Raw genomic sequence first — 15,253 nt, 5'->3', positions numbered from 1 at the left:
ATCAAATTTCTGCCCTGCTAGTGCTGCCCCGGTCAACTGTAAGTGCTGTTATTGTATGGCGGAAATGTCTAGGAGCAACAACGGCTCAGCTGCAAAGTGGTAGGCCATACAAGCTCACAGAACTGGACCGCCGAGTGCAGAAGCACGTAAAAATCGCCTGTCCTCGGTTGCAACACTCATTACTGAGTTCCAAACTGCCTCTGGAAGCAACGTCAGCACAACTGTTCATCGGGAGCTTCATGAAATGGTTTTCCATGGCCGAGTAGCCGCACACAAGCCTAAGATCACCATGCGCAATGCCAAGCGTCGACTGGATCGGTGTAAAGCTCGCCGTCATTGGACTCTGGAGCAGTGGAAACGTGTTCTCTGGAGTGATGAATCACGCTTCTCTATCTGGCAGTCCAGCAGACGAATCTGGGTTTGACGGATGACAGCAGAACGCTACCTGCCCCAATGCAAAGTGCCAACTGTAAAGTTTAGTGGAGGAGGAATAATGGTCTGTGGCTGTTTTTCATGGTTCGGGCCCCTTAGTTCCAGTGAAGGGAAATCTTAACGCTACAGCATAGAATGACATTCTAGACGATTCTGTGCTTCCAACATTGTGGCAACAGTTTGAGGAAGGCCCTTTCCTGTTTCAGCATGACAATGCCCCCGTGCACAAAGCGAGGTCCATACAGAAATGGTTTGTTGAGATCGGTGTGGAAGAACTTGACTGGCCTGCACAGAGACCTGACCTCAACCCCATCGAACACCTTTGGGATGAGGTACCCAACCTCACTAATGCTCTTGTGGCTGAATGGAAGCAAGTCCCAGCAGCAATGTTCCAACATCTAGTGGAAAGCTTTCCCAGAATAGCGGAGGCTGTTATAGCAGCAAAGAGGGGACCAACTCCATATTAATGCCCATGATTTTGGAATGAGATGTACAACGAGCAGTTGTCCACATACGTTTAGTCATGCAGTGTAGCTAGGTAGCCAGCTAGAAAACGTAGCTACCCACAATTCAACCAAATTCCCTTAACAAACTGCACTATCAATTTAGGGATTGTGTGACGATTAACTTAGAAACCGTGTGACGTAGCATGACAACGTGAACGCGATTGGTCGACAGTCTGCTGGGCGTGGGGTGTTATATGTTCTTTCATTCATCGGATTCCGATCTCCTTTCTATAATATCTCTGGCAACGGCACCATGCAATGCATCCTGGACTAAAGAGGCAGACAAATAGGACAAATGTGCTAGACCCTCCATTAATTACTAATTTCTCGCAATATCGCAAAAATATGATCAATGGCTCATTGGAGAGAAGACATCCTCATTGGCCAGTATTGAAATCTGTCAGGAGAGAAGACATCCTCATTGGCCAGTATTGAAATCTGACAGGATAGAAGACATCCTCATTGGCCAGTATTGAAATCTGACAGGATAGAAGACATCCTCATTAGCCAGTATTGAAATCTGTCAGGATAGAAGACATCCTCATTGGCCAGTATGGAAATCTGACAGGATAGAAGACATCCTCATTGGCCAGTATTGACATCTGACAGGATAGAAGACATCCTCATTGGCCAGTATTGAAATCTGACAGGATAGAAGACATCCTCATTGGCCAGTATTGAAATCTGACAGGAGAGAAGACATCCTCATTGGCCAGTATTGAAATCTGACAGGATAGAAGACATCCTCATTGGCCAGTATTGAAATCTGACAGGATAGAAGACATCCTCATTGGCCAGTATTGAAATCTGACAGGATAGGTGTTTTGGTTGTATTTATATGAATTTCCAGTGAGAGAGACTTTATCACGCTGCTACGTCATACAGGACGGCATTCTGCCTGCTTGAACGCCAATAACTCAGAAAACATGAAATGGCCCAGGGAATTGATAGAACATCCCTTAGAGATGTACAAAAACAATATAACATAAAAACAATAAAAATGGGTGAACCTTTCCTTTAAGGTCAGGGTTATGCATTAGGGTTAGCAGTGTGGTTAAGGTTAGGGTTAAGGTTAAGGTTAGGTTTAAAATCAGATTGTATGACTTTGTGGCTGTGCCAGATACCTTTAGACCATTCTATTTCTTTAAGAGCTTGTTTTCCTCTTGCGATCTCTATCTACAGCCCAATGCGAATCCCCTGACACCCTCATGTTGAATTATGTTTGAAGAATACAGAATCTAGATAAATTAATGACGCAGTAGCTTGACTATGCCATTCTTAGTGCAAATTTAGACAAAATTAAAAAGACCTAGCTAGCTAAGACAAAGTCAAACAGTTCCTTTAAAAATTGTAAATTCATTTTCTCAAATCGTGTTTGTCCGTTTCCACTCTGCAGAGCTAATTCCAGGGAAAAATTCAGGACAAAAAAATGCCAACCTGCTGCTTCTTACTAAACAGTACGTGTTAAATAGTACGTAGTACAATTAGCACACAGTATGTAGTTTGAAACAGTAGTAATACTGTAATGAGATTACATAGTTCCTGTCACAAACTCTAAACTCCACTCACTGACTAGTTGGATATTAGTACGTCCCGTGTGGTTCAGTTGGTAGAGCATGGTGTTTGCAACGCCAGGGTTGTGGGTTTGATTCCCACGGGGGACCAGTACGGAAAAAAAAAATGTATGAAATGTATGCATTCACTACTGTAAGTCGCTCTGGATGAGAGCGTCTACTAAATGTAAAAATGTAAAATTATATTAATTTCCCACTGAACAAACAATTTCTGTACTTACAGTATTCTTTATAAATTCTTATAAATGCACATACCGCCCCCAACAGATCCAAATATTTACAAAATAAACTAAAGTAAACAATAAAACATTTTTTAAAAACGTAACACAATAAAATAACAATAATGAGGCTATATACAGCGGGTAGTCTGAACATAGCCTCTTTATCTATGACTTGGGTGACTGGAGCCGTTAAACACAATTTTAGGGCCTTCCTCTGACACCGCCTGGTATATAGGTCCTGGATGTCAGGAAGCTTGGTCCCAAAGGTTGTATTGGGCCGCACGCACTACCCTCTGTAGCGCCTTACGGTCGGACGCCGAGCAGTTGCCATGCCAGACAGTGATGCAACCGGTCAAGATGCTCTCGATGGTGCAGCTGTATAACTTTTCGAGGATCTGGGGACCCATGCCAAATCTTTTCAGTCTCCTGAGGGGGGAAAAGGTTTTGTCGTGCCCTCTTCACAACTGTCTTGGTGTGTTTGGACCGTGTTAGTTTGTTGGTGATCTGGACACCAAGGAACTTGAAACTCTCGACCAGCTCCACGACAGCCCCGTCGATGAGAATGGGGGTGTGTTCAGCCATCCTTTTCCTCCTCCCTATAGGCTGTCTCATCGTTGTCGGTGATCAGGCCTACCACTGTTGTGTTATCAGCAAACTTAATGATGTTGTTGGAGTCGTGCTTGGTCACACAGTCGTGGGTGAACAGGGAGAACAGGAGGGGACTAAGCACACACCCCTGGTGGGCCCCTGTGTTTGAGGATCAGTGTGGCGGAAGTGTTGTTGCCTATCCTTACCACCTGGGGGCGTCCCGACAGGAAGTCCAGAATCTAGATGCAGAGGGAGCTGTCCAGTCCTGGGGTCATGATCTTGATGGTGTTGAAAGCTGAGCTGTAGTCGATGAACAACATTCTAACATAGGTATTCCTCTTGTTCAGGTGGGAGAGGGCAGTTTGGAGTGGATCATTTGTAGATCTGTTTGGGGCGGTATGCAAATTGGAGTGGGTCTAGGGTGTCTGGGATAATGGATTTAATGTGTACCATGACTTTTAAATCACTTCCCGATTACAGATGTGAGTGCTGCAGGGTGGTAGTCATTGTGGTTAGTTCTTGGCATCAGGAACGATAGTGGTGAGTTTGAAAACATGTGGGGATTACAGGCTAGGACAAGTAGAGGTTTTAAAATGACCTTGACGATGCCTGCCAGCTGTCCTGCGCATGCTTTTGAGAACGCGCCCTGGAATAACTGTCCAGCCCAGCGACCTTGCGAGTGTTGAACAAATTAAAAACCTTACTCACGTCGGCCTGGGAGAGCGAGATCACCCAGTCTTCTGGCTTGGGAAGGGGTCCTCACTCACGGCTCTACGTTGATTTGGTCGAAACGTGCATAAAATGCATTGAGTTCGTCTGGTAGAGAGGCATTATTGGGCAGATAATGGCTTGGTCTTCCTATGTAATCCGTAATGGACTGTAGACCCTGGCACATGCTTGGAGCGCTGGAGACGGTGTAATATAATTCCTATATTGTCCTTTTGTCTGTTTGAGGTTGTAGTTTGACTTTTTATATGCGTTCATGTCCTCAGATGTAACCTTGGGTTGGCTACGATAGCCCTGTGTACGTTAGCTCTGTCCTTTTCGTTTGTGATAATCCAGGGCTTTTAATTGGGTAAGCAGTGGACTTTCACTTCGCCAATACATATACTGATAAGGTCGATGCTATCGGCGGAGGTCTTGGAACATATTCCAGTCAGCACTAGCAAAGCAGTCCTGCTGCATAGCCTCCGCTTCGGAGGACCATTTATCTACGGAGAGCGTCACTGGTACTTCCTGTTTGAGTATAGTCATGATCTGATTCGCCGAAGGGAGGACAAGGGAGGGCCTTGTATGCTTGCTTGTGGGTTAAGTAACAATGGTCTAGGACTTTATCACTCCTAGCGGTGAAGGAGACGCGTTGAGAGAAGTTTGGACATCACTTGTTTTAGTGCCGCAGAATTAAAATCACCGGCAACAAGAAAAAGCAGCTTCCGGGGTGCATTGTTTTCTGCTTGTTTATAGCCTCGTAACATCTCGTTGAGCTTATTGTTGTTGTGGTCCTGAGGTGGAATATACAGTATACAGTATACAGCGAAAACAGATTAAAAACTCTCTCGGAGGTAGAAGGTCGGGTATTAGATCATCAGACGGGTGAACAATAGGTTGCCACTTCCACTACGCTAGAATCCACACAACATTTGTTGTTGAAAAATAAACATACCCCCTCCTCGTCTGGGGGGGTATCTTGTCCTAAAGCCATGTTTAAGAAAAAACTGAGAATATTACAGTTAACGAGAGTCCCGTTGATATCAAATCCTGTGATCGGAGGTAATCCATCTTATTATCAATTGGTCAATAGAACAGATGGAAGAGGTGGAAGATTTTCACTTCGTCTTAATCTCACCAGGACGCCCCCACTCCATCATACCAAATGATAGCGGATACATTTAGTGCAACAACTTAAAAAAGTAAAGATAAATCACCAAAATAATCGCAAAGTTGGATCAGAGCTCGCAAGACGCAAAGGTGTCATCGGGAACTGATATGAACCGAACCCGGTTACTGAATAGTTTAATAATGACATCCTCCTCCTCCTTTCCTCTTCCTCCCTTCCTCCATCTGTCATCCACCCACTCCAGCCACTCTTCATGGTTCATCCTCCAGGAGAACAGAGGCTGACACATAGAATCAGAGCCCGTGGGAGGGGGAGTACAGTATCAACACACACACACCAGACGCTAGTTCATTCTGTTCACTTGGTCCTCTACAGCTGTTCAGCACCCAACATCCTGACAGAGAGAGTAGAGAGCAGAGAGAGTAGAGAGAAGCCTAGAGAACAGAGAGAGTAGAGAACAGAGAGAGTCGAGGACAGAGAGAGTAGAGGACAGAGAGAGTAGAGGACAGAGAGAGTAGAGAACAGAGAGAGTAGAGGACAGAGAGAGTAGAGAACAGAGAGAGTAGAGAACAGAGAGAGTAGAGGACAGAGAGAGTAGAGGACAGAGAGAGTAGAGAACAGAGAGAGTAGAGGACAGAGAGAGTAGAGAGCAGAGAGTGTAGAGGACAGAGAGAGTAGAGAACAGAGAGAGTAGAGGACAGAGAGAGTAGAGGACAGAGAGAGTAGAGAGAAGCCTAGAGAACAGAGAGAGTAGAGGACAGAGAGAGTAGAGAACAGAGAGAGTAGAGAACAGAGAGAGTAGAGGACAGAGAGAGTAGAGGACAGAGAGAGTAGAGAACAGAGAGAGTAGAGGACAGAGAGAGTAGAGAGCAGAGAGTGTAGAGGACAGAGAGAGTAGAGAACAGAGAGAGTAGAGGACAGAGAGAGTAGAGGACAGAGAGAGTAGAGAGAAGCCTAGAGAACAGAGAGAGTAGAGGACAGAGAGAGTCGAGGACAGAGAGAGTAGAGGACAGAGAGAGTCGAGGACAGAGAGAGTCGAGGACAGAGAGAGTCGAGGACAGAGAGAGTAGAGGACAGAGAGAGTAGAGAGAAGCCTAGAGAACAGAGAGAGTAGAGGACAGAGAGAGTAGAGGACAGAGAGAGTAGAGAACAGAGAGAGTAGAGGACAGAGAGAGTAGAGAAGCCTAGAGGACAGAGAGTGTAGAGGACAGAGAGAGTAGAGAGAAGCCTAGAGAACAGAGAGAGTAGAGAACAGAGAGAGTCGAGGACAGAGAGAGTAGAGAGTAGCCTAGAGAACAGAGAGTACATAGAGGAAATGTACAACTAAAAATACTTCTTCTTTATTGATGAAATTTAAAATATAAAATGAGACCAATCAGCTTTGTCATTGTTTACAGACAAACTTTAGTAAAGGCTCATAGAGTTTCTAATTCCATCGTAGAGCTATCTTTAGCATCGTGAAGCCACCATTAGTATTGTGAAGCCATCATTAGTATCGTAAAGTCATCATTAGTATCTTAAAGTCATCTTTAAACGTAGACAGCAGCAGCAACAGATTGAGTTGGAGATGTGAGCCAAACGTTAAACAAGTGGAAAGACTTTATGACGTGTCAGTGTTTCCAGTAGTGACCCTTCTAGAAGAACAGCGAACACGTAGATGTTCGTCCTGTCCTACACAGTGTTTACACACAGATGGTTTCATGTTCCATTGAAAAATGTGGCAAACTGAAGATGAAAGTAGCAGTGATTGGTCTATGTAATATTTCTGAGCCAAAGCCTTAGACTAATTTCTACTACTAAAAAAAGACTATGTCCAACGTAATAACATATCTTCACTGAAGGAATATTCCTGGCTCAGCTGAGAGATGTATTCGTTCATCAAGCGCTGACGGCTGCGGTGATGCTGGCTCAGCTGAGAGATGTATTCGTTCATCAAACGCTGAAGACTGCGGTGATGCTGGCTCAGCTGAGAGATGTATTCGTTCATCAAGCGCTGACGGCTGCGGTGATGCTGGCTCAGCTGAGAGATGTATTCGTTCATCAAACGCTGAAGACTGCAGTGATGCTGGCTCAGCTGTGAGATGTATTCGTTCATCAAGCGCTGACGGCTGCAGTGATGCTGGCTCAGCTGAGAGATGTATTCGTTTATCAAGCGCTGACGGCTGCAGTGATGCTGGCTCAGCTGAAGTGACAATTGGGGGGTCTAATTACCCCCTAAATGATTATCACCCTCTTGATATCCCCATTTAAACTTTAAGTATGCGGTGTGAGAGCGGCTAAGGGATCGGTGGCATAGTGTGTGTGTGTGAGAGAGAGAGAAAGGGCTTCTGGGGGCTGTAGTTTCCCTAGACCTCAGCTCTCACGGTTGATTTATTTAGTGATAATTCCACACGCAGCCGCTCACAACACCACTGTATTGTTAATAAGCAGTACCACTAGTCTACATCCAAACACACAGAAGTCATGACGTAGAGTCTCACAACACACACATGGATGCAGTTAAGGCTTCTTGTCGAGGGGCTATTAACAAGCAGCAGTGTTTTACAGAAATTATTCCGGAGTAGACTTAATTGAGTGACACTGGCATGTTTACTGAAGAAGGTGTTTTCAGACAAGTCCCTCGAGTCCTAACCGAACCCAGCTGCTGTAGCAGTGTGGGGGAAGTGGGATTGTATGAAATGCGTTACAAAATTGCAACTTTTTCTTTTATGCCCCCCCCCATGGCAAAATGTTTAGAATTGCAGGAAATGAAATGTGAAAACGTAAATGTTTCTCTCCACCGCTGCGAGGTGGGGGGGAGGGGGGAGGGGGGGGGGGGGGGTCCCCAACCAAATCTCGCTTAAGGCCCCCAAAAGGCTAGCATAGCCTGCTATGATGTTATAGGATCAAATGATTGGATGGGTAGCAATTCAGGGGTGGTGTGGGGTAACCTCATGCCCAGACTTAATTGCTACTAGGCTGGTGGACGAGATTAGCGTTGGTGCAGTCGGATTGGGGGTTGAACCAGTGATCACTGTGGAAGGGGCATAAATGAACTGTGTTACCTGTGCCATATGGGTCCAGACCCCTAGGCAGAAGGTTGTTGTTCAGTCACATACAGAGAGACGTCTGTTGAATTAGGACTATTCTACTAATTCCAACAGAGTATCCTTCTCCTTCAGTTTCGCAGCACAGCATTATAGCAACAAAAAAAAAAACAGTGAGTCTATAGATTAACTCAATTAATCACAAACTCATGAGAAAACACACTGAAACTAATACAGGCAAGTGAAAAGTTAGTTTTTAAAGGTAACAGAAGACTTATTGGCCTGGTAAAGCGTAACTTTGTCTCGTTAGGGTACAATCAGGGCGGCAGCGTAGCCTAGCGGTTAGAGCGTTGGACTAGTAACCGAAAGGTTGCAAGATGGAATCCCCGAGTTGGCAAGGTACAAAATCTGTCGTTTTGCCCCATGAACAAGGCAGTTAACCCACTGTTCCCCGGTAGGCCGTCAATGTAAATACAAATTTGTTCTTAACTGACTTACCTAGTTAAATAAAAATAAAACAAAAAACAATTAGTGCTTGACTTGGACTGAAATAGGTGCAGTACTGATTTTGAGTGCTGTTACTGTTTATACGGTATTTAGGTGAAGGAGCTCTACGACCCTGTTTAATTAATATTCTTTAAGAAGAACAGGAGTTGGAGCAGTAGATCATGTGAGGCGCTTGTACTCAGCTCCAGCGAGCTCCAGCGAGCTCCAGCGAGCTCCAGCGAGCTCCTGCCCAAGTCAAGAACTGGGTACAATTATTATTTTGATTTGGATCCTATAACCTTTCCTTTATAGGGAGATAAAAGTCACGCAGTATACATTTAAAGTTTGTGCGTCGGCCACACAAAACAGTCAATAAAAGGCGTGAAATGTGAGAAACCGCTCAAGTTTCTTTATGATCTTTAAGAGAAAGTCCTTTTAACGCTATAGTATAATTTTGACATTACCGTGTTCCATTTCGCAAACACAGCAGACATCGCACTGGCAGGAAGAACCTGTGCTTCCTCACGTTATAAAGGGCATGTAGCCGGAAAAAAAGCCAACAGTTACAAACATAACCTAGAATCCCAAGCCTTCACTTGAGCCTATGAATGTGTTGTTTTTTATTAAATCCTACATCTAATTACATAGAAACTGAAAGAAAAAAAAGAAAAAATCTGCAGCTTACTTTAGAATATTATAATGTAATATTTGATGTGTGAAGTAAGTAATGTGATCTGTCATCTTTATATTTTTATATTATTTATTTAGATGTTTTTTTTGTGTTTTAGTAATAGGCCTGACTTGAATGTTGTATATTATTGTCCCCTAAAAAATAACCATATATATATATATATATATACTTATCTATATATTTCCAATTAATTAAACATTAGTAACCAGCTCGCAAAATTAAATAGCAAGAGAACTCAGGAAATCAAAGTAACATTCTGGAAAATAAACACTTTTATTTATTATAAAGTATTAATAAATGTGTCAAAACAAGACAAAAGACATCAGTGTTATTTTACAAACGTGTTGGCTCAAAGGACAATAATAGTTTTATAATAGCCTAAGCTGCTTTACCTGTTGGAATTAGCTGTTGATTGCTGTCAGATGAGTGAGCATTGGAAATAAACTGTTTCCAGGAAAAACATAATAAAAAAAAGAGGTTGTAATACTCCATGTCTGCGGTGTGTTGATGAGAGCAGCAGTCCCTTGTTTCAGAGCGGGGTTAAGGGGACTGACTGGACTTCTCCTCAGCTTGTCTGCTCTGAGCTACCGGTCAGGACCTCCAGGCTCCGGGGGTCGACGACTGGCTGACTCTCCTCTCGCGATAATACAATAATGAAATAAATAATCCTTCGCCCAAACTTCAGCCTGCCGTTTCTCTAAAATAGAGAGAGAGTGAGAGAGACGCAAACAGTTGGTCGAGCTGGTTATGCGCCCGAGGTCTGCTGGTATAAATACAGTCATTCAGGCAGAGAAAATAACGGTAAAGGCGTGGTTCCTTAATTGCAACTGTAGAATTTGCTACTTCTTCCAGTAGTGTTGCATGTAGGCTGAACAGAGAGAGAGAGAGAGAGAGAGAGAGAGAGAGAGAGAGAGAGAGAGAGAGAGAGACAGAGAGAGACAGACAGAGAGAGACAGAGAGAGAGAGAGACAGAGAGAGACAGAGAGAGAGAGAGAGAGAGACAGAGAGAGACAGACAGAGAGAGACAGAGAGAGAGAGACAGAGAGAGACAGAGAGACAGAGAGAGAGAGACAGAGAGAGACAGAGAGAGACAGAGAGAGTGTGTTTCTATACCAGCCGGGTGGTGAAACTTGGAGCGAACTTCCCAAGAAGGCCTACCTCATCTCCTCCACAGATTTGAGCGTAGACTCTCGTTTTTAAATTAACCTCCGACTCCATATCCAGTCGCTATGCTGAAATTCATATGTTTTTATAAAACGTTAATCAAATACAAGCACCGACTGTTTCCTCGTTGTTGGTAGTCAATGACAACTCAGCGCGAATGTGCGTATTAAATCTCAACAAGGAAACAGTGGTTGTATTTAATTAACATTTTAAAACGCAAAACATTTCAGCAAACAAAGAAAGACATGCAACAACAGAGGACAAACTTAGGTACACGGTAAGGATTTATTAAGAATGCATTTTTGTTGTTGTAGAATTGACACAGAGTCGGAGGTTGATAATAATAAAAACTGGTCTGTGGAGGAGTTGAGGTACTTGGCTAGGTGCGAACGTGTGATTGAACAACTGCAGCAGTGTTTGGTAAAAACCCCCTACCGTCCTAAAGTAAATACCCACCCCTTCCCAAATGGGACTAAAATACACGAAGCCTGCGTGGTCAACAAGGCTTTCTTTCTCTGTCCTGAGTTCTGATAAATGCCTCTTGTTCTAACTCAAATGACTCTTGAAAATTAAATATTACTTAAACTTCAAGACAAGTTACTTTTCAGAAATATGCAAATCAGTTTTATCAAAATTAAATCAAACTGGTGGAAACCGCACACAGGATCAGACAAGAGAGTAGCAGCCTAAAAACGACAACTTTTAGAAACGTAGAGATGTTGAAATAATACAACTATTGCGTTTTCAGACTATGGAACCAGTATTCTTTAAATAAGATACAGAAAGAAAAAAAAGAAAAGTCAAACTGATGAATGTAAAATACATTTTAACTCAAAGAGCAAACAAACAAACAAATGCCACATGTCACAAACTCTGGGACAGGTTTCCACTAGTTAATGGACTAGTAACACTCTGGGACAGACTTCCACTAGTTAATGACTAGTAACACTCTGGGACAGACTTCCACTTCCACTAGTTAATGACTAGTAACACTCTGGGACAGGCTTCCACTAGTTAGTGGACTAGTAACACTCTGGGACAGGCTTCCTCTTCCACTAGTTAATGACTAGTAACACTCTGGGACAGGCTTCCACTAGTTAATGGACTAGTAACACTCTGGGACAGACTTCCTCTTCCACTAGTTAATGACTAGTAACACTCTGGGACAGGTTTCCACTAGTTAATGGACTAGTAACACTCTGGGACAGACTTCCACTAGTTAATGACTAGTAACACTCTGGGACAGGCTTCCACTAGTTAATGGACTAGTAACACTCTGGGACAGACTTCCTCTTCCACTAGTTAATGGACTAGTAACACTCTGGGACAGGCTTCCACTAGTTACTGGACTAGTAACACTCTGGGACAGGTTTCCACTAGTTAATGGACTAGTAACACTCTGGGACAGGCTTCCTCTAGTTAATGGACTAGTAACACTCTGGGACAGACTTCCTCTTCCACTAGTTAATGGACTAGTAACACTCTGGGACAGGCTTCAACTAGTTACTGGACTAGTAACACTCTGGGACAGGTTTCCACTAGTTAATGGACTAGTAACACTCTGGGACAGGTTTCCACTAGTTAATGGACTAGTAACACTCTGGGACAGGCTTCCTCTAGTTACTGGACTAGTAACACTCTGGGACAGACTTCCACTTCCACTAGTTAATGGACTACTAACACTCTGGGACAGGCTTCCACGTCCACTAGTTAATGACTAGTAACACTCTGGGACAGGTTTCCACTAGTTAATGGACTAGTAACACTCTGGGACAGACTTCCTCTTCCACTAGTTAATGGACTAGTAACACTCTGGGACAGGCTTCCACTAGTTACTGGACTAGTAACACTCTGGGACAGGTTTCCACTAGTTAATGGACTAGTAACACTCTGGGACAGGCTTCCACTTCCACTAGTTAATGGACTAGTAACACTCTGGGACAGGCATCCACTAGTTAATGGACTAGTAACACTCTGGGACAGGCTTCCACTTCCACTAGTTAATGGACTAGTAACACTCTGGGACAGGTTTCCACTAGTTAATGGACTAGTAACACTCTGGGACAGGCTTCCACTAGTTAATGGACTAGTAACACTCTGGGACAGGCTTCCACTTCCACTAGTTAATGGACTAGTAACACTCTGGGACAGGTTTCCACTAGTTAATGGACTAGTAACACTCTGGGACAGGCTTCCACTAGTTAATGGACTAGTAACACTCTGGGACAGGCTTCCACTAGTTACTGGACTAGTAGCACTCTGGGACATGTTTCCACTAGTTAATGGACTAGTAACACTCTGGGACAGGCTTCCTCTTCCACTAGTTAATGGACTAGTAACACTCTGGGACAGGCTTCCACTAGTTACTGGACTAGTAAAACTCTGGGACAGGCTTCCACTAGTTAATGGACTAGTAGCACTCTGGGACAGCTTTCCACTAGTTAATGGACTAGTATCACTATGGGACAGACTTCCACTAGTTAATGGACTTGTAACACTCTGGGACATGTTTCCACTAGTTACTGGACTAGTAACACTCTAGGACAGGCTTCCACTAGTTAATGGACTAGTAACACTCTGGGACAGGTTTCCACTTCCACTAGTTAGTAGACTGGTAACACTCTGGGACAGGCTTCCACTAGTTACTGGACTAGTAACACTCTGGGACAGGCTTCCAATTCCACTAGTTAGTGGACTGGTAACACTCTGGGACAGGCATCCACTAGTTACTGGACTAGTAACACTCTGGGACAGGCTTCCAATTCCACTAGTTAATGGACTTGTAACACTCTGGGACAGGCTTCCAATTCCACTAGTTACTGGACTAGTAACACTCTAGGACAGGCTTCCACTAGTTAATGGACTAGTAACACTCTGGGACAGACTTCCACTAGTTAATGGACTTGTAACACTCTGGGACATGTTCCCATCTAGTTAATGGACTAGTAACACTCTGGGACAGGTTTACACTAGTTACTGGACTAGTAGCACTCTGGTACAGGCTTCCACTTCCACTAGTTAATGGACAAGTAACACTCTGGGACAGGCTTCCTCTTCCACTAGTTAATGGACATGTAACACTCTGGGACAGGTTTCCACTAGTTACTGGACTAGTAACACTCTGGGACAGGCTTCCACTAGTTAATGGACTAGTAACACTCTGGGACAGACTTCCACTTCCACTAGTTAATGGACTAGTAACACTCTGGGACAGATTTCCACTAGTTACTGGACTAGTAAAACTCTGGGACAGGCTTCCACTAGTTAATGGACTAGTATCACTCTGGGACAGGTTTCCACTAGTTATTGGACTAGTAACACTCTGGGACAGACTTCCACTAGTTACTGGACTAGTAACACTCTGGGACATGTTTCCACTAGTTAATGGACTAGTAACACTCTGGGACAGGTTTCCACTAGTTACTGGACTAGTAAAACTCTGGGACAGGCTTCCACTAGTTAATGGACTAGTATCACTCTGGGACAGGTTTCCACTAGTTATTGGACTAGTAACACTCTGGGACAGACTTCCACTAGTTACTGGACTAGTAACACTCTGGGACATGTTTCCACTAGTTAATGGACTAGTAACACTCTGGGACAGGTTTCCACTAGTTACTGGACTAGTAACACTCTGGGACAGACTCCCACTAGTTAATGGACTTGTAACACTCTGGGACATGTTTCCACTAGGTAATGGACTTGTAACACTCTGGGACAGGCTTCCACTAGTTAATGGACTAGTAACACTCTGGGACAGGTTTCCACTAGTTACTGGACTAGTAACACTCTGGGAAGGGCTTCCACTAGTTAATGGACTTGTAACATTCTGGGAAGGGCTTCCACTAGTTAATGGACTAGTAACACTCTGGGACAGGCTTCCACTAGTTAATGACTAGTAACAATCTGGGACAAGTTTCCACTAGTTAATGGACTAGTAACACTCTGGGACAGGCTTCCTCTTCCACTAGTTAATGGACTAGTAACACTCTGGGACAGGTTTCCACTAGTTACTGGACTAGGAACCCTCTAGGACAGGCTTACACTAGTTAATGGACTAGTAACACTCTGGGACAGGTTTCCACTTCCACTAGTTAGTGGACTGGTAACACTCTGGGACAGGCTTCCACTAGTTACTGGACTAGTAACACTCTGGGACAGGCTTCCAATTCCACTAGTTAGTGGACTGGTAACACTCTGGGACAGGCTTCCACTAGTTACTGGACTAGTAACACTCTGGGACAGGCTTCCAATTCCACTAGTTAATGGACTTGTGACACTCTGGGACAGGCTTCCAATTCCACTAGTTAATGGACTAGTAACACTCTGGGACAGACTTACACTAGTTACTGGACTAGTAACACTCTGGGACAGGTTTCCACTAGTTAATGGACTTGTAACACTCTGGGACAGGCTTCCTCTTCCACTAGTTAATGGACTAGTAACAATCTGGGACAAGCTTCCACTAGTTAATGGACTTGTAACACTCTGGGACAGGCTTCCACTTCCACTAGTTAATGGACTAGTAACTCTCTGGGACAGGTTTCCACTAGTTAATGGACTAGTAACACTCTGGGACAGGCTTCCTCTTCCACTAGTTAATGGACTAGTAACAATCTGGGACAAGCTTCCACTAGTTAATGGACTTGTAACACTCTGGGACAGGCTTCCACTTCCACTAGTTAATGGAATAGTAACTCTCTGGGACAGGTTTCCACTAGTTAATGG

At 44.0% G+C, this 15,253-nt stretch overlaps 1 protein-coding gene across 2 annotated transcripts in view; it reads right to left on the bottom strand.

Annotated features, from left to right (window-relative positions):
- Nucleotides 1-10,003, bottom strand: part of LOC115195317 (procollagen-lysine,2-oxoglutarate 5-dioxygenase 2-like) — a 118,787-nt gene extending 108,784 nt beyond the window's left edge. The window contains exon 1 of one of the 2 annotated variants that reach the window (XM_029755095.1): nt 9,754-10,003. In XM_029755095.1, the coding sequence (XP_029610955.1) occupies nt 9,754-9,853 (100 nt within the window). In that variant the 5' untranslated portion in view covers nt 9,854-10,003. The remainder of the gene's footprint in view (nt 1-9,753) is intronic. The other variant, XM_029755094.1, reaches the window with a different exon arrangement.
- Nucleotides 10,004-15,253: the final 5,250 nt, after the last annotated feature.

Source organism: Salmo trutta, chromosome 6 (assembly GCF_901001165.1).
Source record: "Salmo trutta chromosome 6, fSalTru1.1, whole genome shotgun sequence".
Taxonomy (NCBI): domain Eukaryota; kingdom Metazoa; phylum Chordata; class Actinopteri; order Salmoniformes; family Salmonidae; genus Salmo; species Salmo trutta.
The sequence above is the reverse complement of the archived record's forward strand: the minus strand, read 5'-3'. Positions and strand labels throughout refer to the sequence as shown.